This window comes from Daphnia magna, linkage group LG3, assembly GCF_020631705.1.
Source record: "Daphnia magna isolate NIES linkage group LG3, ASM2063170v1.1, whole genome shotgun sequence".
Lineage (NCBI taxonomy): Eukaryota > Metazoa > Arthropoda > Branchiopoda > Diplostraca > Daphniidae > Daphnia > Daphnia magna.
The window spans coordinates 10,409,946-10,432,624 of record NC_059184.1 but is presented as its reverse complement, the minus strand read 5'-3'; the positions used below and the strand labels follow the sequence as shown (position 1 = coordinate 10,432,624).

At 39.1% G+C, this 22,679-nt stretch overlaps 2 protein-coding genes across 2 annotated transcripts; both read right to left on the bottom strand.

Moving 5' to 3' along the window:
* Positions 1-13,204: 13,204 nt before the first annotated feature.
* LOC123470665 lies at positions 13,205-15,356 on the bottom strand. The gene has a single exon (XM_045171216.1). The coding sequence runs from the start codon at positions 14,372-14,374 to the stop codon at positions 13,205-13,207; it is 1,170 nt and encodes a 389-aa protein (XP_045027151.1). The 5' UTR covers positions 14,375-15,356.
* LOC116936067 lies at positions 14,617-17,593 on the bottom strand. The gene is made up of 5 exons (XM_045171215.1): positions 17,392-17,593; positions 17,253-17,327; positions 17,117-17,190; positions 15,556-17,057; positions 14,617-15,209 (listed from the first exon to the last, which is right to left on the bottom strand). The coding sequence occupies exons 4-5, from the start codon at positions 16,598-16,600 to the stop codon at positions 14,617-14,619; spliced, it is 1,638 nt and encodes a 545-aa protein (XP_045027150.1). The 5' UTR covers positions 16,601-17,057; positions 17,117-17,190; positions 17,253-17,327; positions 17,392-17,593.
* Between the last annotated feature and the right edge of the window lie 5,086 nt (positions 17,594-22,679).

The following is a 22,679-nucleotide window of genomic DNA, read 5'->3' as shown; positions in this document are numbered from 1 at the left end:
ACTACAAATACTGAGCCTACATTGCCCTCAACTACAACTGAAACAACGTCCACTACAATATCATCAACGACAACTAAGGCGATACCAACAACTGAATTAATAAGCCAATCAACAACACATCACCCAACAACCGAAAAAATAAAAGATCCTCCGGTCACGAAAGATCACACCATTACGAAAGACGCAATAATGGGAATTATTGATGACACTGAACAAACAGCTCAGCAAGAAATACCCGAGGCAGTATCTTCAACACTAGAACAGATACCGGAGGTACCTATAAAAGGAGAAACAGAAAGTGGCCTACCCGAAAATATAGATGAATTCAATCCCTAGATCAAATTCGAAATTTCAAAAATGCATGAGCAATATAAAATAGGTATAGAAATGGAACACAAACACAAACTTGCAAAAGAAATCCGCGATTTATTTTGCCAACTTTCGACGATAAAAAGAACTCAAGCCGTGATTCTGGCTCAAAGTAACGGTATTCTTGCTGCTTCAGCGCTTGGGTTACACATTTTTACGAGACTGCAAGGCTTTGGACCAGCGATGACACTTCAACAAGGTGAAACAAAACGAATTTTTATATCCCAAAAGAATCAAAATGTGGATTTTCACGATTATTTAACTACGAAGATAAAAACTGCACAATTGGAGTGGACGGATGGTCTATACATCCCTATTCTGATTTTTTTTTATAAAACTCATTTGGTAAATTTAAATAGATTCCATCAAACCTGGGAACATAATTCAACAGATGGAGATTGGATAAAACAAAAAGCAAACATCCACATGCCAAACTTGAACCTTATCACGGAGTTTGAAGAGCTACACTTGAATGACTTCGATTACAGTTGAAGAGCCATCCAGTGCATGAAACAATGGAGCAATTGAATATCCTAAACGATTTAGTAGGCCTAATGCAAGAATGAGATTCAAAATCAGTTTCTGACAGAGTGATGCTAGAAAAACAGTATAACCAGATACGTACCATGTTTTCATGGTTCGATACATTGAAAACTCTTATCCTACCTATTATCGGATTAATTGTATTCATCGTTTGCCTACGCATATTCATTATTTGCGACCCCTTCACAAGAATCATGGAGAAAATTCGCCAGCCTAGAAGATTAAGAAGATACGAAATCAGTATGAAAGAAGCACACGAATAACTTCAAAGATTGCAAATTCAAACATTCAACCATTAGAAGAAAAAATAGAACAACCATTCACTAGGATGACGGCTCCTACACCTCTTACCATGGAAAAACCCCAACAATACCGCCTAGCTCAACCAAGTGCACCGAAACAATGCAGTATTTACCCTATTATGGAAGAAAACTGGGAAAAAGATCATGCTCGCAAATGCACAGGAAAACACACGACATGCACTTATGTCGTAGGTTATGGGATGGTATGGGAAGACCTTTGCAAGTGTTTGACTAAACCAGACTCTAAAGACAACTAACAATTTTTCTAAAAAAAAATTGTATCGTAGTAAAAGTTTTATTTTTAATAAAACCAGTTGAAAAGGAAATAGATCCGAAAGTAGTAATACTAAAAATACAATTTTTTGTAACTCGACACAGTTTAAAAACTGGAAGTGACTCTGTCAAGCTAGTAGTGCTCAAGCAGTTACGAAACGATCAAGTGCTAACTCAGACATGGAAGGCTTCAACGTAGTGTACAAAGGTAAAGAAATAGTTGTGCAGTGAAACATAGCAACGAAACGACAGTAGTAATCGAAAGGGACAGTGAAAAGCAATGAGAAGAAGATTTCAAGGATTATGGGTATTTAGCACCGACGTTCCAACTCGACCCGAATTCAACACCACCAAACAACTGTGCGATGATTACATATCTAACGTTCCCCGCAGCAACAGCAGGCGCTGTTCATAAAAGAGTGCATGCCATCAAACGGTTGCGTAACCAAGAAATTTTCTTGGAGATGATTAATGCTCCAAGAGAAGAAATAAGGAAGCGCATAATAAAAAAATTGGGTCCCGCCGCATGGGATTATCGCACTAAGGCGGAATTTCTCAACCAAAGATACGACGGAAAAACCCTTCTTCATAAGAATGTTGAAGTGGAAAAATTGGACATAACAGATTAACTGTCATACTATGGGGCAGACCCTAACATAGAAGAAGATGGCCAAACCATCGCACACAAAGCAGCGGCGAAAAACAACAAGCTCTAGATTAGAATTTTGGGATATTATTACCACAAATTTGAAGCATACAATTGCTTGGGGGAAACTCCTTAAATGGTCGTTATCGCCTACGGACACGAAGATTTGGCTAACTATTGGTGGATTAGCTCCAACGTCGCACAAATGGCAAAGGACAACAGCACCGTCCTACATTATGCTGAAAAATATGGAAATGACGGTCTTGCTAGGTCAGCATGTGCAAAAAAACAACAACATCAACATCAATCAGAACACTAAACCAGGGAACTATACGGCCCTACACCTAGCCACAATGTATAGTCAAGTTAACGTAATGCGTATTTTAATAGAACACGGAGCAAATACAGAGATAACGGACGTCAACGGAGATACCCCGCGGGATTACGCATCTGATAGACAAAAGAGAAACGTGTTCGAAGATTGGGACTATATAAAAAACCCGCAAGAGAAAAGCTTTTGACAGCAAAAAAAAATCCAATAAACAAATTTTTCAAAAAGCTAAATAAAAACAAAAACAAAATTAAAGATCAAAAAAAGTTTATTACTATACACTGCAAAACACTACAATAAAGACACTACAGAAACAAAATTGAATTTCCATCATCTTCCTAGAAGAACCGTTCAAAATCTTCCTGAAGATAGTCGGGTAGGAAAACGGCAGACCGTGAAGTAGGATAAAAAATATCCTAACCTGATTTTAGCCACCACAAGAGCCTAGCGAGATGTTGAGGATAAAGATCCCGGTATCTCGCATAGCCAGGATGACGGCTAAAAAACAAACAAGGAAAAATATTAATAAAAACAGCGAATAACAAAAAAAGGGAAAACCAACTAACACGTAATAGTATTCTCCGATCCAGACTCTGCGAAAGCCAAAAGCACAAGCCGAGGGAGGAGCATTAATTATATAATATGGAATTATTGAGCAAGGAAAACAGTAAGAGTTGCACTATCAACTCTTTATCTTCGGGTTGAAATCGAGTGTAAAAACGAAAAGGCGATGAAAACAACAACGCTTCCATAACTTCCAGGACTTCATCAAAATTCCCACGGTGGTGCAGCAAGAATTCAAATGAATCAACTTCCATTATTTTTTCTTTACGAAGCCGTCACAAAACATGCAAAGACAAAAACGAACAAAGAATGGAAAACGAAAGACCGACGTAAAAAATCGTCAAGAAAAAACTAAAAGAAAAAAAATTTAGAAAATCAGATAAAAAATTTAAATCTATCGTAGCATTCCTATAAAAAAGGAACGTAGACCATCATTAATTAACTAACGCTCTTATTTGCATAAAGGCAATATATAAAGGTAAAAAGGAACATATCTTGTATTTTGTGTCTCCAACTATATACACATAGCCCAACAAACAAAGAAAACGGCGAAGGAAAGGAAATAGGTTAAGCTGGGGACAGGTAAAATAAAAACAAGTTTTCATCTAACTATTGTCATGCCACATGCCAGAAGGAAGGAGAAGAAGAAAATCGGATGACGGAGAGAAAATATTTGAAGACCAATTTCTTCTTGTCGAATGGGGGAAGGAATGTAATAGGCAGCAGCAACCCCTTCCGTCAACAGCAACCCCACCCAGCAAGAAGGTCGTCACGTATGCAACCTTCCCTTAGGCTAGCTGTTTTTTAGAGAAGTAAAATTTATTGTAAACCCCTCCCTTTCTTAACCTTCAACCTTCAACTTTACAATATATCTATACTTCTACGTGTAAACAGAATCAAATATACTTGTATTCAATGTGAATACACTGTGATACCAAGAGTTTATACTTCTATATGTAAAAAGGATAAAATATACTTATATTGAATATGAATACACTGTGATACCATAAGTTTATACTTCTATGTGTTAAAGGGACCAAATACACTTGTATTCATTGTGAATCGTGAGTTTTATGTGAGCCCATGCTATATCTATACTTCTACGTGAAAACAGATTCAAATATACTTGTATTCAATGTGAATACACTGTGATACCATTAGTTTATACTCCATCATGTAAAAAGGATAAAATATACTTGTATTCAATGTGAGTCATGAGATTTATAAGATCACAGGCTATATCTATACTTCTACATGTAAAAAGAATCAAATATACTTGAATTTAATGTGATTAATGAGTCTTATATCAGCTTACGCATATCAGCTTATATCTTTACTTCTACATGTAAACAGAATCAAATTTACTTGTATTTAATGTGAATACACTGTCATATTATGAGTCTATACTTTTACATGCAAACAGAATCAAATATACGTGTATTTCACGTGAATACACTGTGATACCATGAGTTTATACTTCGATATGTAAAAAGGATGAAATATACAGTCTGTCTCTCTCTCTAGTGCAGAATTCATTAGAAATAGAATTCGTCAATATTTATTAAATATATCCATTTTTAACAAAGGTGTAAAAGTTGCTGACTAGACAGAAGACAAACGTGTTTAATATAATGAAATAGGCAATGTTGCGAAAGGCACAAATTTCAAAAAATTGTGAATTTCAATCACAAATTTAACATATAAATAATTGCCTAATCTAGATGAATTAGGTATTTAAGGATAGGGAATTAAATTAAGCTTAAATGAAATCAATTTCTGGACACATTGATTGGTAATTTTATAAATAACGAACGAAAAACCCCAATTTTCACTATACCCCCGAGAGGCGAGGGGCCTCCTATACTTGCGAACCTAGCGGGGAATCTTGGGACCCTTTACTGAACACCCGCAGTTTCTTCCAAGAGACTGGGATAGCGCGAGAGTGTATCTTTCCTATTATATCGTGATTAGATCTTGGAAGATTTCATTCCGGTGTGGTTTGCAGCAAATTTGAATCTTAACCTTTCTATCCTTTGTCTTTTCATCCAGAACTTATATTGTTCTATCAAACCAATCCCTAGGTTGTAACTTGAAATATTAACCTGCAGAGTGAAATTCAACCACGGTGGTTTTTTTTTCATTTAATTATAATTCAATTTATAATGCTTTTTAATAACCTCTTTACGATAGGCATCTTCAAAAATTTTGAAAAACATCAAACATTTCCTTGGTGCAAAATTGCAGTACGCCGTTTTCTAAACACAATGTTGCTACGTGCTCGTAGAAGTCTTCTGGAAGGAGCTCAAACGATGTTTCCAGTTTCTTTAAACAATCTTTGACGTTTTAAAAGCCCCTTCCGGGAGTAGATAAAATAAGCACACAGGTTATATACCATATGTTTCTTGATCTTTTAGGACAACACTTCTTCTTCAGAATGGGCACCAGGCTAATCAACTTTTCAGGAAATTGTAAGGAATCGTGGAGATTCCAAATCAATTAACGGATCCTCTATTGGCGATACTGTATCGCTTGTTAATTCGTTTGAATTTTATGGGTCCCGCTCCAACAATTTTTCAAGTATTTTATCTTTTTACTTTTTCGGAGAATTGCTGTATCCCTTTTTTCCTTACGAAATTTAGCGAGGAGGCAATCTTTGTAGGACACCAGCATCTTTAGTCGCTCTCCCTTGTCGACATTTCCGTGGCTGACCGCATCCTTGACAGGAAATTATATGCAAAGAAGACGGTACAGTTGTGAAAATGAATGGATAGTCAGATGTTCGTTCGAGCCACCAGCATTTCGAATAATTCCAAAGAATCTCTAAATGAAATACTTTACATCATACAAGGTAAAGTATTAAATTTAAATTGTTTAAGTTGCACCTAAATACAATCCTGGTTCAACTTTCCAGTCAAAACAAACGTATAATTATCGCCGAGAAGATCAACCACTATACCAATAATGCTAGATATAGTTAATCGAAATGCTTCCATGGTTGTTTGTGATATAAGTGGTGTGAGAAGTTCTTCCTTCCAAATTACATCGGTCATGTCAGTTGCATCGACAATTAAACCAGAGTCTTATAAAGGAAGATAAAGATATTATTAATACAGCGGAAAAACAATTGTATAGCCGTAAGTACTTGCGTTTCTCTTCCTAGTTGTTTGCATTTATTGATTCTTCTTTGCAACGACCATTCATGACATCAAACACATTATTTAGAAGCTTAACCATTGCAAAATTTGGTTTAGTGTTAGCAAACAATTCCGTTCCTTGATCTATTCCATAGTACCCAAATCCTTATGCTGTACTTTCTGAAAATAACTTGGAGGATACGAAATATTTAGCTGTGTTTAAAGAAAACAAATCCGAGCACTTGAAATTGATCCCAGTGCCCCTGGTGGCGTAAGCACAAATCTTAATTTTCTCTGTAAAACATTTGAGTGTAACAACTTTGGGGTGTAGGAAAACATTTTTTTAGTTCAAATAATTCAAAAACATGCACTATATTCTAATAGAGTAAAGAAAAACGCGTCGTTTGGCATAAAAAAATAATTTAAGGATGTTTTGAAGTTTTTTATTTTTATTTTTGGTAACGCCGGTATTAACATGGCGTTTATGGGGAGAAAAGTGGTGTACCTAATCATGTGAACGATACTTTAGCGCCCTAGGTGTAACTCGTACAATTTTTTCATGAAAAGATAATTTTTAGAGCACTTTCTCTTCTGATAGAGGAAAAAATAAAAACAAATTTAGTCGTTACCAGTAAAAAGATAATTACGTTTTCCTGAGACCCGTAGCGCCATAAGAATGCACTAAAAAACGGGGTTGTACCTAATCGTTTGGTGGGTACTGTATGGGCTTAGTCTATATCAATACTTTTACATGTAAACAGAATCAAATATACTTGTTTTCAATGATATTTATGAGTTTTATATGAGCCTAGGCTATATCTTTACTTCTACTTGTAAACAGAATCAAATATACTTGTCTTTAATGTGAAGACACTGTGATACCATGAGTTTTTACTTCTAAATGTAAACATGATCAAATATACTCGTATTAAATGTGAAAACACTGTCATACCATGTGTTTCTACTTCTACATGTAAACAGAATCAAATATACTTGTATTCAATGTGAAGACTCTGTGATACCATGAGTTTATACTTCTACATGTAAAAAGGTTCAAATATACTTGTGTTCATTGTGAATGCACTGTAAAGGTTTACAAACTGTGTATTTGCCTATATTCAGTTCCGATTATGATGTTACAGTTGTGTTTTTTATATTGAACATTGAAGGTTAAGATGGGAGGATTTTTTATTCACTTTCACTTAACAGATAGCCTAAAGGAAGGTTGCGTACGTGACGATCTTTCTACTGGGTGGGGTGCTGTTGCTAGGTGGGGTTGAAGCTGCCGCTGCCTGTTACATCCCTCCGCCCTACCCCTTGTTCAACAAGAAGAAATTGGTCCTCCAATTTCCTTCTATTTCGTTCTTTTTCTTCTTCTTCTCCGGCATGTAGCATAACAGCAGTTAGATGAATACCTGTTTTTATTTTATCTCTCACCAGTTGACCAAATTCTTTCCTTCACCGTTTTCTTTCTAAGTTCTCTTATGTATATAGTTAGAGACATGAAATATAAAATACATCCCCTTTTCCCGTTATTCATTTCCATTGGCTATACAGAGTGTTAGCCAAGAAATCATTTTCTACTTTCCTTTTTAGTCGGAATGCTACGATAGGTTTCAAGTTTTGTGTGTGATTCTTGATTGTCTTTGTTTTTTTCCGTGTTGGTTCGGAAAATTAGGCCATCCACTTTTGATTTCCTTATGTGTCACCGCGGCAACTTTGACGAGATGCTCGATGATGATGGTCTTGAAGATTAGTGTTCATGGTTATTTTAGTGTATAATTGTTGTTGTTTTGTAGTGTTTGTGTTATTGTATTAATTTGCAGTGTCGGGAATAATTTTTTTAATTGGTGTTCCTAAAGGTTTCCATATTAATTGAAAAATTCTTCACTATCGGGCGCCCTTCGTTTTCGGTTTTGACGATGTTTCCAGTATTCAAACACGCTTTCTCGAACACTGTCAGTTGCTTAGTCTTGTGGTTTCTTTCCGTTTAAATCTATTCCTTCGGTATTAGCTCCGTATCTGATTAATATATTCATTACGTCAGAGTGACGAAATATTGTTGCTAGGTGCAGAGCCGTGTAGTTACACGGCTATTAGTAACCCAGTGCTGTTATCCTTCGCTATTTTTGCGACATTTGAACTACGCCATAAATAGTTGGCGAAATCTTCATGTCCGGAGGCGATTGCAACCATTAACGGTGTTTCTCCCAGGCTGTAATACGCTGCAAACTTATTTGTGATATCACAATATCCTGATTAAGAGCTTGTTGTTCTCCGCTTCTGCTCTGTGTGCGATGGTCTGGCCATCCTCTTCTTTGTCTGGGTCAGCTCCGTAGTCTTCAGTAAATCTGTTATGTCCAGTTTTTCCGCTTTCACACTCCGGGGTGCGTTTTCGTTGCACAGTTGGTACAATTTGGTGGTGTTGTCTTTTGTGTTGCATTTGGATCGAATTTGAACGTTGGTGGACTATAAACATAATCTCCGAAAAGTCCTTCTCGTTGTGTTTAACTATCTGTTTCAATGTAACTTTCGATCAGTATGTAATTTATTTCTTGTTGCCTTTCACCATCTGTTGCTTCACTACGTTGCACTGCCTCTTCACTCTCCCATTCCATCACTAATGTTTCTTCGTTGTTTTTCTTCACTACATTGAAACCTTCCATTTTCACTTAACACTTGATTGTTCGGTGGCTGTTTTAACACTACTGGTATAGTGAAGACAAATCAATTTTTTTTTTTTTAGGTTTGTTGTTTTTATATTCAGTTTCCGTTGAGCATCTGCAAAGGTCTTCCCATACCATTCCAAAACCCACAACGTAAGAGCACGTTGTGTGTTTTCCTGTACATCTGCGAGGTTGATCCACTTCTAAATTTTTTCCACTTTGGGATAAATACTTAGTTGTTGCAGTGCACTTGGTTGGGCAGGGCACGATTGTGCAATTTTTTCCATGGTAAGTGTTGTTGGTGCCGCTATTCTATTAAACGATTGTTCAGTAATCTCTTCTGTTACTTGAGTGGTTTAGTTCGCAATCATTGAGGTTAACTCGTGAGCCTCTTCCAGGTTGACTCCGTATCTTCTCAGTCTTCTAGTTTGCTGGATTCTTTCCATGATTCTTCTGTACGGGTCGTATATGAGAAATATGCGTAGGCATATGAGGAATGCAATAAATTCGATAATAGATAGAATAAGAATTTTTAATGTGTTGAACCATGAAAACATGGTTCCGATCTGGTTATCTTGTTTTTCTGATATTACTATATGAGATACTGAATTTGCTTCTGATTCTTGCACTCGGCCTAAGATATCGTTCAGAATATTAAATTGTCCCATTTCTATTGTTTCGAGTGCTGGGCGGCTCTTTAGTCCATAGTCGAGGTCGTTTGTGTGTAGTTCTTCAAATTCTTTGATGAAGTCCAGGTTGGGCAAGTGGATATTTGCTTTTTGTTTTATTTAATCTCCGTCTGTTGAATTATTTTCCCAGATGTGCAAGAATCCGTTTAATTTTTCCAAATGAGTTTTGCAGAAATAATGGGAGTAAGGATAATAAATAGATCATCCATCTACTCCCATTGTGCAGTTTTTATCTTCGTTGGTAAATAATAGCTAAAATCCACATTTTGATTCTTTTACAGAGACAAAAATACGTTTCACTTCGCATTGATGAAGTGCCATTATTTGTCCAAAGCCTTGTAGCCTCGAGTAAATTGGTAGTCCAAGTGTTGACGCAGCGAGAATACCATTGCCTTGGGCTAAAATCACAGCTTGGTTTCTCTCTATCGTAGAAAGTTGGCAGTATACGTCGCGGATTTCTTTAGCGAGCTTGTTCTAGTGTTCAGTTTCAACGCTGATTTTGTATTGCTCGTGCATTTTTCTAATCTCGAATTTAAGTTTGTCGTTGAATTCATCTGGGTTTTTGGGTAGGCCATTTTTCGGAGCTTCTTCTTTTATCGATGCCTCTGGCTGCTGCTCTATCGTTAAAGATGCTGCTTCAGGTATATTTTGATTAGTCGGTTGCTCGGTGTCGTCAATGATTTATATTCCTATATTCTCTGTGGAGGTGTGGATTGTTTGACCTTTCGTGACTGGAGGTTCATTAGCTGTTTCGGTTGTTGAATGCTGTCTTGTCGTTGGACTTGTTGATTGAGTTATTTTTGTTGCTGTAGTTGTCGTTGAAGACATTGTAGTTGATGTTGTCATCGAAGGCTCTGTAGGTCTTGCAGTTCTAGTTGTAGGCTTAGTTGTTGTTGTTGTAGGCTTAGTTGTCGTAATTGAAGTTTTAGTGGTCGTAGTTGTAAGCTTACTAGTTGTAGCTGTTGACCTGGTTGTTGGAATCGTAGGCTTTGTAGTCGTAGGCTTAGTTGTTGTTGATGTTGGCTTAGTTGTTGGAGGCGTACTTTTTAAATTTGTTTTAATGGTTGATGTGGTTACTGTTCTTTTAGCTTTTGTAGTTAATTTCGAAATTGTTGTTGTCGTAGTGGTTGAGGTCGATAAAATTTGTGTTTGTGGCGTTGTCAAGTTTTCGTTGTCTGGTTTCTTTTCTCTTTTTAGCAGCGGTGGGATAGGTGGGAGTTGCTTTTCATGCAATTGTTGTTGAGTATGGAGTGCTATAATGGCTTCAGCTGACAGCGTCTTTATTTGGTGCGGGTTTCGATATTTAAAACTAAACTGTTGTTTTCGACATGAGCCATGGCAATGCCCCAAACTCAAACGTTCTATTTTCAGTGTAAGACACTTTCTGTCTCGCCTGGCTTGGCCTTTGTTGGTTAATTTGCTGCAGTTTCCCACCGATACTTGTGATTGTACTAGGGCATCGTTGCTTGTGATAAATGTTTTTAATTCGTCTTGAAAGTTTGTCTAATCCGTGTCGCAACCTTCCATAGTAAGTTGCTTGTAGATTCCGTGGTGCGTAACACATTTTTCACTCTGATGTTGTCCATTTTTCAATAGTCCCCAGGCGATCATGTCCCAGATTAGGTTTCAATTGTCATGATTTTTCTTAAGGGCTCCTCCAAAAATGGGTGAGTTTATTGTAGTGGTAATCGCTATTCTTTGTTCTAATCGGATTTTTTGAATATCTTGCAATGTTACGTCGGGGATTTTCTATAACATCCGGATTGGTATCTATTGTTTGAAAAACCACTGCTGGTTTTTTCTGGTATCTCCTTCTATAGCACTTTGTTCCAATTTTAAGGTTTCGTCGATTCCCACGGAAAAACAAATTTCTGATTCTTGAGAAATTAGGTAGCTGGTCTCTTTTTCTAATATCCATCTAGTTCATTTTTCAGAACAGGTTGCAGCAAATACGTAGTCGTTTGTTGTTTCCATGATGCAGATATTAGTGTTTTGTACATGTAGATGTACGACTGGTGTGTGTTGGCGTTTATACGAAATGAACAAAGCATCAGAATCCCGTTGACGCAAAGAAACTGAACGCTCCACAAAACTAGCTAGGCAATTGACCGTGCAAGAAGGGTCTCCGAGACGAGGAAAAAGAAACGAGCGTAACGGTAACAAATGTTGAGTCTTTGGGGGCGAAAACTAGAGAAAGTCGTGACTGAATTTGAAAAATGGATGATAGGTACCTAAATATCAGCGATTTTGGAAACCCGAAGTTAACAAAATAAGCAATCAAGGTTGAAAGTTTATGAGATATGACAGTTAAGGGTAAATTTTTATTATCCGATAACGTGGCAAAATTGGAGAACACCACATCGGGGTCCCTTATTGCATTGGAACGGGGTGGGGGAGGTTTGGAATTAAAGAAGCCATTCAAGAACTGTACTTCTAATGAATGCTGGCCAATCTTGTGACCATTGATAGGGTCCAGGGTCGTAGATAACTTGGAAGGAAGTGAACTGATGGTTTGTAAAGCCAAACCGAAACGAAATTGATCATTTGAAAACTGGAAAATATTTTTCAAAGAGTTTTGCAAGGAATCAAAATTCCGGTGAAGGAATTTAGTCGGACGACAAACGGCAAAAGATACACTACGACGACGGGGATCAGATGTTTCTTCTGACGAGTTTGAACATGCAGTAGATGCTTCTTCACAGCTTCGCGGATGATGATGCGGGATTGAAAAACAACGGGAATTGGATTTTCGCCCAACGTCCACCGGTAAAAAGGGTTCTCGACCGTACAAAAGAAAAAAGTAGTAACTCCCATTGACTCCTGTTGACTCGTATTATAAGCAAACGTAACGAAACCGACAAATTCATCCCAATCATTATGACAGGAATTTACATACACCCAGGAATTTACATGACCATATTTCAGGAAATGTATGGTTGCAGCGTTCTACTAAACCATTGCATTGCGGATGATACACAGCAGTAACTAAATGATTAGTCTGCATAGCCTTAAAAAGTTATTCGGAAAAAGAGGAAACTATTTCCCTGAAAGTTTCATAAGGGTCTACCTTATACTTTTTCTCTGTCTTACTAAAAGCATTATCCCGAATTGACGTATAACCAAATAATCTCATTGAGTACTCTCTCATTAACGTTGAAATGGAATAAAGCTATTAATCTCGTTTCTTGTAATACCAAGAACCTTTTTAGCCTTTCTAAATTTTGTTGGAGCTTTAATATGGTTACGTTAAAAATTTGGTCAACAGAACCTAGAAATAGGCTTTTTAGTACTTCCAGATTCACCTATAGTTTTTTTGATTTTATCCAAAATATTTTGCCTTTCTTTTGCATCATTCCTCGCTCTCTTGGCTTTATAGCTAGCATATATTTAAATAACCTAAATGCCATCATTTTATCAACAGTACTTTGATGTTCCAATAGCAAAAAAATATAGCCATCCTGATCATTAAACTTAACAGAAAATAATACATCTGAAATAGTTTCAGAAAGGCAGCGGCGGCTTGAATGTTGTATTGCTTCGTGTGTTTGAGTTCCGCCGTGGCAGCCAACCAAGGTAGATCAGTTGGCCAATCAGATTCGGGTTTGAGCAGAAATTCGGGACCGTCTTGCCAGATCTTGGGCCAAACTTCTTCTCCAATGGCAGAACGAGTAGCAGCATCAGCAGGATTCAATCTTCCGGGAATAGACAACGTTCAATTGAAACGTGAATCAATTCACGCATGATTGCGAACCAGGATTCCCACCAAACGCGGTCCGTTTCATCTGCTGGATCAGACCATCCCAATCCTTTGACTCCTAATTCTCGAAGACGGACCTTGGCCTTGACGATGAGTGGCGCAGCTAATCCCAGCGGATCGAAAACAGTGGCTACTTTGCTGGTGAGGCTGACACGCGTATATTCTTCCTCCATCATGTTGTCGACTTGAAAACCAAGTGTGTCGTCTCGGGTGTTCCACACGTCGCCCAGCACCTTCTTGTTACCATCCTCGATTAAGAAAACGTCAGGTGAGGTTGAATTCTTTTCGCCTTGCATCACTTGAACAAATTCTTCGGAATTCGAGATCCAACCTTGGAAATGTAAATCAGCGTCAGCCAGTGCTTTTCGGACGACCGACGCTTCTTCCAATCCTTCTTTGACGTTTCTTGCGGACCCCAGATAGTCGTCAACGTACATTTTCTTCTTCACCGCGTTGACAGCTTTCTCTCCAACCTCTGCATCCGCAACAGCTCGATAGGTGGTGTAAATAGCAATGAAGGGGGAACATGTGGCACCAAAAGGTAAACGATCCATCCGACATACTACAAATTTAGCAGAGAGATCCTGCCACAGAAAGCAAAAATAATTGGCGTCAGAGGGATTAAGCCTAAACCGGCTAAACATAGCTTCTACATCCGAAGCCCATGCGACTGCTCCCTCTCTGAATTGGGTCAAAACGGATGGAAGAGAAGGTTGAAGAGCAGGACCGCTAAGAATGAAATCATTCAAACATTTCCCCTGGAATGGGGCTGCAGCATCGAAGACCACTCTGAGTTTCAGTCCTTTGTACACGCCATGATGAGCCAGGAAATATTTCGCTGAAAAGGATTCCTCTTCGGACAAGATGGTTGCGTAACCCTTGTCGATGGTCTTTTGCACAGCAGCACGATAGTCAGCTTCAAATCCGGCATCTCTGCTGAAACGTCTGAGCAATCCGTCGAGACGCTGTTGAGCCATTTGTCGATTACACACTAGACTCGGCTCCCCGGTTTTCCAGGTAATAGGGACTTCATAGCCAAGATCTAGTTTTCTCGTACCGAACTCCAAAATGCTGACAGCTTGTCGGTCGTCTGCAGACATGGCCACCAACGTAGATTCCGTTCCAAAGTTCTCGGTATCACAAAAACGCCGCAATTCAGAAGCGATGTTTTCAAGTTGAGTAGAGATGGTGACGTTATGAATGCGGACAGCTGAAACAGTGATGCTGTCTGCTATTACACCCCGGATGAGCCAACCTAATTGGATCCTAATTGCAGTTGGTTCATAATCGTTTCCAACTCTAGATTCAAGCGCTACTGTAAGATGATTGAGGTCTTGGCCGATCAAATATCAACTCTTCCACCAGTGTTCCCAACCGGAAGGTCGGAAAGATGAGACCAGCGCTTCTTGAGAACTCCCCAATCTGTCACAGGAGTGGTACTCGCTACGGTAGAAGGCAGGGTAGAGCCACGTACATTCAAAGTTTCTCCGGAGTCAGTATTAATCTTGAAATCTACGCGTTGAGATCGATACTTCGTCACGACTCCGCCTGCTCCTTCCACTGTCAGGATCTGATGAACGCCGAAAATCTTATTCGCGCTGGTGAATCCTTGCCGTATCAAAGTGGAATCGCTTCCTTCGTCAATGAAGGCATTGGCCCATACAGCATCTCCATCAGCATTCAGGATCTTCAGGCGCATCATCTCCATGGCAACTCGTTGTGGGCTGGTATGTCCTATTCTTGCTGTTTCTGACCTGGAAGACTCTGTCGGCACGCGATCGGCTGCTCTCGCTGGATCATGGAGTAATTCGTGATGATGCAGGTGGCAACCGGCGACCTTGCATGGCTTCTTCTGATTGCAGAACCGGACGAAATGTTTGGCACCAAGACAGCCAAAACACAATCGATGTCTGGCACAAAAGGCGATTCTATCACCTATGACTAAAGATTTAAATTGAGAACAGTGATCTAACTTGTGATCACCTTCGCATTTGAAACAGAAAAACCGGAAGTGAACGTTCTTTGAGGCAGGACTCGCGGAAGCCAGATGAGTACGAGCCTGCGGACGATTCCCATACTTGGTTGTGGGTACATGCAGCTGGTCAGCAGCGATACTGTATGCGTTCTGTTACGCGGCTGCTCTGCTGCAAAGCCAGGATCCGAAAACGTTCAAACTTCTTGTTTCTAATCCTCCCTTGTCTTCCGTCGTTCCACGCAAGCCGATCTTGCAGTTGTAGCCGAAGGCTTATCTTCTCAATTAAATCCGCTGACGAAGATTCACCAATCCGGCTGAGGTCAAATAGATGAGTCCTAATCTTTTCGACGAAACGTTTGAAAGCGGCAGGATCATTCTTTAATTCCATTTTCTCAATAGCTTGTATATGTGTGGCTCTCATTACATCTCGACGACCACAGGACTGCTTCAATCGGACTAGTGCTTTAATATAGGCTAATTCTCCCCCTCCTAGACCATGTACTAGGTTGGCACAGTCACCTTTCAAGTGCCTCTTGAGGGTTGCCAGTTTCTTCCCAGGGAATTTCCCCATATCATGGACGAGAGCTCGAAACAAGTCAATCCACTCGAACCAATCTAATGATTTCCCAGTGTAAGCTTCAAGCTCTGTCTTCACTGATGATCGCGAACTGGAACCTTTGTTGGGCCTCAAATGGCCGGCTGCATAACGGTCGATCCAATCGTCAGGGGCCTCTGAGCTTGTTGGCAGGTTGAGCTTTCGTTGGCGTAATCTGAAATCGGTTGTCAGCGGATTCGGATTCGGTTGGCGTTGGCTGACTGAACTCATCCTGTCTTCTTCTAAGTTCAATCGTTGGAGGGCAAGTTGGGCTTCTTCCGCTTCTTGTCGAGCTCTTTCTGCATTTCCTGCTGCTTCATCTGCTCTGGCCTGAGCTTCAGCAAGTGCAGCTTGTCTCCGACCAACCTTGGAAGCGGAGATGTCCTCTTCTTCATCTTCGAATATTTGCTCCTCCACTACGGAAGCTTCAGCTCCCCGACTGGCGTAATAGGCTTTGCTAGCTTCCGAGATTTGTCCAAATCTCTCTATGTATCCCAAATGGATGTTGTCCTGTCTTTCACTTTCTTCTTCGGTCTCGAGGGCAGATAATTCCGTTTGAAGACTGGTTGCTTGATTTACCAATTCTTCGACGTGACGTAGCAACGCAGCTAACCCGCCTCGCGGACCTCCACTCGTTATGATGGCGTTGATTTTGTTCAATGCTGTAGTAATTTGTCGACGAAGCGTTGGTCTTCTAGTAACCTGAAGTCGAAAGTCTTCAGCAGCAGTTTCAGGATCTTTAGGTACGCCAGCCATGATGTCGAAGACCGAACTGGAATGGACCAAAGAGAGAGACGTGGAGAGAAGAAAGGCAGCGAATCTCGAAAGATGGAGGACTAATTAGCAAGATGAGGGCCGACTGTGTTCGGTAGAATAGTAGATGACCAGCTCCAGGTGTGCTGGCAGATAAGACAATGAGAAGACCAGCTCCAGATTTGTTGGTGGACAGAAGAATCAGAAAGTCCAGCTCCAAGTAGCTGGTGGATCAGTAAAGTAACGCTGGAAGCTCCGGTTCGAAGGACCAAAATGTTTCGACGCTGTGATTGTAAGGAGCCTCGTTACTTTACTCAAGAGTGTTTGTAAGGCACTCGTATGTATTTCTGATTAAGATGATGATTGATAGCAAGTGAGTCGCAATGATACCAGTCACAAATAGCCAAATGTCAATGTGACAGGGATTAAACCAGTGAATAAGAATAAATCCAAATGGTATCTGTAACACAATAGAGGGGTTAAGAATAAAGCACGGAATGAAAATATGTAACACAATACCTGGGATGGCACGACTAAAGTATTAGGATGCCACCCAGACCATGAACCACAGATAAAGAGACAAAGAGCAAAACCTTAAGAAAGGAAAACATAAGTAGGACATAAACTTGCAATAAAATGAGTACAAAATAGTTACCAGGTGAGTTGGTTAACCAAACACTCACTGGCCAGAATAGACATAGACCAATAGACAGGCCAAATCAATATAAAACTGAATAAGGGAACATACGACTAATTAAGAAACGTTCACATACATAATTTCATAGTTATCGTACCTGATTGACAGAATAAGAACACACACAAAAATAGAATTATGTTCGGGGATAACCAAAAACGAGAAGTGTCACTCGCGTGGTTTTAGACTTCCATTAAATAGCAGACGAGACAATGGGGAAAAGAGTGCGGGGAATATAAGGAAGAGAATTTGACTTAAACTAAGACGTTGCCAAGTGGCAAATAATCGAACTAAAAGTTTTCTCGCCGGAACAAAGATTTTAAAGTGATCCCATCTAAGAGAAAAAAGTCCAGTGAAAAAGTGTCTCTTCCACTTCCAGCAAAGCAGTTATAGAAAGTCATGTCGCAGGTGTTTGACAGATCAAACATTTCGGTTCGAAAGCAGTTACTAGTCCAATCAACAATTATTAATTCTGTCGGTGAAAGCGTCAATTCATTTTCCTTGTCCGTGTCATCCGTCTGGCGTCAACGGGCTGCGGAACGAAAATTGAAGGCCAAAGAAGTCAAGGAAAGCTACTTGAGAAATAAACCAAAATATACGACGGTCCTTTGAGACTCTAAACTTATTAAGCTTGTTAGCGGGAAAAAAGAAGAGCGCGTTGCTATATTAGTTAGCAGTGCATCAAGCGGGTATAACATTTTAAAAAAAATTTTAAATATAATCTGGTGTTAATACTTAATTTTTTTCTCATAGACCGAAAATCATTGGCATTACATCCGTTGCAGATTTAACCGGTATTTCCCAAAAGAATTCACTAATTGCAATACTAGATGATTGGCAAATAAAACAAGACGTTGTCGCTTTAGTATTCGATACTACCGGTAGTAATACTGGCATTCGAAATTGTTGCGCCAGTTTAATTGAGAAAGATATGAACTGCCCTGTCTTTTGGCTTGCCTGTCGCCATCACATGTACGAGGTTCACATAAAAAATATTTTGAAGTCCGTTTCGGGTAACACCGTTGGCCCATAGAAGTTGCTTTTCAAGCGGTTTCAGAATGATTGGGGGGAATATCGAACACGATCATAACGACACAACCCTATTCCAATGGCCTGCGACCACGGATGATAACGGCCAGCCAATTATCACAATGGTAGCATCAACTGCAACAGAAGTTCTTAATTAGGCACAAGATTGTTATCCGACTAGTGTATTTCCTAGGGCCGATTATAAAGAACTGTTAGACTTAACGATTTTTTTCTCGGTGGTGACGTGATGTGTAAGTTAAGGAAACCGGGAGCGCTCCATCATGCCCGGTTTATTAGTGAGTAAGGCCATATATTTTCTTAAAATGTGCTTGCTTTCAACTCGTCTAGAACTTACAGACGAAGAGCTCAAAAGCTGTGGGAAACACCCAGACCAAAGGAATTCACTGTGGAAAAACAAAAATTTCCAATTAAATCCGTTGACGAAAAGCCTTTTTTACACTCACTCATAGGCCCAAATTCGTGGTTGCTTTCTAACGTTATGAGACTTCATGCTAGTCAAACAGATTGGTTGCAGCTACCCCTAAAGTATTGGGAGCGGATGACTGATTACCGGGAAATAAAGGCTTTCTTTCGACAGTTAGAAGCAGTAAATGATTGCTCAGAACGTGGAGTAAAATTGATTTCCGATTTCAAAGATATTTGCCAAACCGAGAAACAATAGGCTTTTTTATTTCCAGTTGTTGAAAACCAATCATCGAGTCTCAATGTCTTCCTTGAAAAAGTCTGATCTTGATCGATTATGAATATATTGTGTGTTTTATGTTATTGATTATCGCGTTGTGTCTTTTGAATAGTAAATATTCAATTTTTCAGAAGTCAACTCAGCGAAAAATAAATTTATCTCATCAATACTACAAATTTTTTAAATTAAAACGTATGGCGGGGGGTCTAATTTTCATTCGATTTAGTTCAAAATTAGTCCATGTATGTAGTTTAACTACTTAAATAACAATATGTTAAGGCCATATTTTTAAAAATAATACGCAATCCAAGCGTGCCAAAAAACCGTGATGTATCAACCATTTTCACACTTTCTCAGTCGGCAAGGGGTCTAGAATTTATTTTTTTTTAAATAGGGAAGTTATTCAACATATAAGTAACCTCGATAAAAAAAGGCACATATAAAAATCAAAAAAAGTGCGGGAATAATACAGACTAATGGAGAATATAAAAATTGGGAAGATATTTTAAATGATGCTGTATTTGCTTATATTAGTTCAGTTCACTCTTCGACGCTTTACACCCAATTTTATTTAGTCCATGGTAAAGACCCCCAGTATACCTATCCATGAATTTTTAGACGCTTCCCCTCAAACATTTAAATTTGCATCTGATTATGCAGTAAATCTAGCTGACCACTTACGTTATAGTTTTCAGCGAGTCCGTAAAGAGTGTAAGAAAGCACGGACAATATATAATAAACAAGCGAAAGAACGAAAATATGTTGTATGCAGTAGAGTGTTATTAGATATTCGTGTAGTTAAAGACAGTGATAGTGAAAAATTCACTTCGAAATATAAAGGCCCTCATAGAGTTGTAAACGTATGTAGCAATAATTCAGTAGATATTGCTGATAGTTCTTACGTATGCCAGCGTATCCATGTCAATCGTTTGAAACATCTGTACCAAACAATGCTTTAGAAAACTAGATATTGCCCACCACTTGAAAATTCATTGGACTTTGAAAATCGATTTCGAAAATCGGTTGCGACTCAAACTACCTATTTTTCAGAAAATGAGATTAACATCGAAATTGAAGATCCCGACGACGCAGCCCACGATAGCTTTGACATTGACGCAACCCCATTTGACAAAAATTTTCCGGCTGAAGAAATTGATCAGCGAAAGTTAAGCCAAGAGGACGTCACCAAGCAATCTCATGCATCTGAAGAAGATCATTTGTCATCCGTTGAAATAGGCGCCGATGCCACAAGTCAGCGTCATCATACTCCAATTGCCAATGATAACTTTACATGCAATACTAATGCATTAGAAAATCCACCAAAAGAGTCCAATGGAGATTTTCTAACCAAAGAGTCCGAATAGAACAATGTCACCGGACCTCCACAATGCAATCGCAAAAAACCTTTCCGCTATAGAGAAGGGTTTCAATGACGCAAAAAAAATTATATTATTTTTATTACGACGCTGATATCGGCAGACGTCACATGTCTATATAAGAGAAGAAAAATGCCAAATTTACTCAAAAATAATTTTCGACGACTATCATTCCATTCCCAGCTCAGTCTGATTAGTAGTATAAGCCATTCCTTCATCATGGAGCCCAACAACGTTCATCAAGAGGTCTCTAAACAAAAGTCTTTGGCCCCCACCGGGGACGCCGCCGCTGACGACAACTGGGGATGAGGTTCCACGTCAAAGCATGACAATGACAAACACGAGTCACCGTTACCCGACTAGACCACCACCGACGACGAGTGGGCAGTTTGCGCTGCCACGACGAATACCTTGTCGATGCTTTCGGTGCAGCCGAATAACGTCCTACGCTGGAATCAACCACGACAGTCCAGCGCTCTCATAAATAACCGGACCCCGATGTCACCGGACTCGGATAGGGCCGATTTGTGGGAACTGGAGCCGCTACCGAACACCACCGTTACGAACGACGGTTAAGGCAAAACCCCACCCTTTTTACAAATCGACTTGTCAACCAGATAAACGGGAACAACTGGAGAGGAGATGTCCACACCTGGAAAATCATCTTGGATCTGGATCCAGAAAAATTTCATTCTCCTCTCTACAACTGGTCCCAGAAGTGGGATGCTCCCTGCAAGCGCCCGCGTTACGATGAGAACGACAACTGAAAACCCCACACCGAAAGTCAAATTCGTGAACTTACTTAAGCAGCAACGGTCTTTTATCTTTTGTATTGATATTCATGTTTTTGTACGCGCCGAGTAGTTAACTTATTCCCCTTTGTGGAATTAAGTGAATCTTTCCATTTTTTTCTAATATTTTTGTCTGCCTTTACCCAAACTTAGGGGAGACCGGGGCTATTTGGGACAGGGGTTAGGTGGGACATCGCCGTTTTTGGCATGTTCCCATTTTTTGAAAATATTAATTTTTTAGCCAAACATGTGAAATGTTGTTACACACGTTGACAAAAAAAATTATTAAAATCTTATAATTTGTTTAGGAGATGGAGGGAAAAATCTGGTTTATTCCATTTTGAGTGAAATCCCTCCCATTTAAAAAAACAAAAAAGGGTACTTTCTAAATACGTTATAAAAAAACCAAAACAAACATTGAAAAGGAAATTCATTCTCCTTTTTTTTTGTTAGATTTTTTTTGTGTAGCTGTTATCGTTTAGGTGTAATAAGTAAAATGAGTCAAGTGGTTTTTGCGGGGCAATTTGGGACATCGAGACTGGGGTTGTTTGGGACGAAGTCCATTTCCATTCTCCGCCTATAGGGGAGGAGTAAATTTTTAAATCAATTTATAGTGACAGTATAGATATATCGATTTCTAAGCAGAAAACTAAAACTACTTTGAAAAACTAATTCTGTCTGACAATCGAAATTGTGAATCCGTAAATCACAAAATGTTTCGGCCACAAATAACCGAAGAAATGAAAAAGACCAGGGAAAATGGGGCTATCCATTGTTTAAGACATATAAATATTACGTTGGTGATGTTGCCTACGGAGATACCCAACGCTTTAGGTGATATATTTTGTTTGAAGTGCCAAAGATATTTTTTTTACTGTCATTTCATTAATATGTTACCTATACTTGCAGCTACAATGATCAAGACAAGATATCATTATACTTTGGCTCAGAAAGAGAAGTACATAACACTGTATTAGTTTGGGGCTGTGTTTCATCATCGCATCCAAAGGCTCTTTTGTTGCGAGTCAACGAAAAGTTCAACTCAGCAACATATAAGGAGATCCTACAAAAACATATTTTACCTTTGAGCGATAAAGATGAATCACAACCAATTGGACTTGTTCATGATTGGTAACAGCAATAGTGCAATATATTTATATGATGTTAAATTGATTTCAATTATCTTGTAATTAGGTTTCCAGTTCATCGCAGTAAAGCAGTTATGGAGTTTGCAAAAGGCAATAAAGAAAAAATTACTTTTCTTGATTGGCCCAAATACTTTGGGGATGTCATGACCGTTGAGGATGTTTGGTTTAAGATGATGAACAATTTCAGTAGGGGTAACGTGAAGGTTTTCAATCAAAACAATCTTTGGGAACAGATTTCATTAAGTTGGAATAATGTGTGCACTGAGGAACTCGTCACTGAACTCATTAAAACAATTTCTTGTAAACTTGAGAAAATTATTCAGACATCTGGTTCATATATC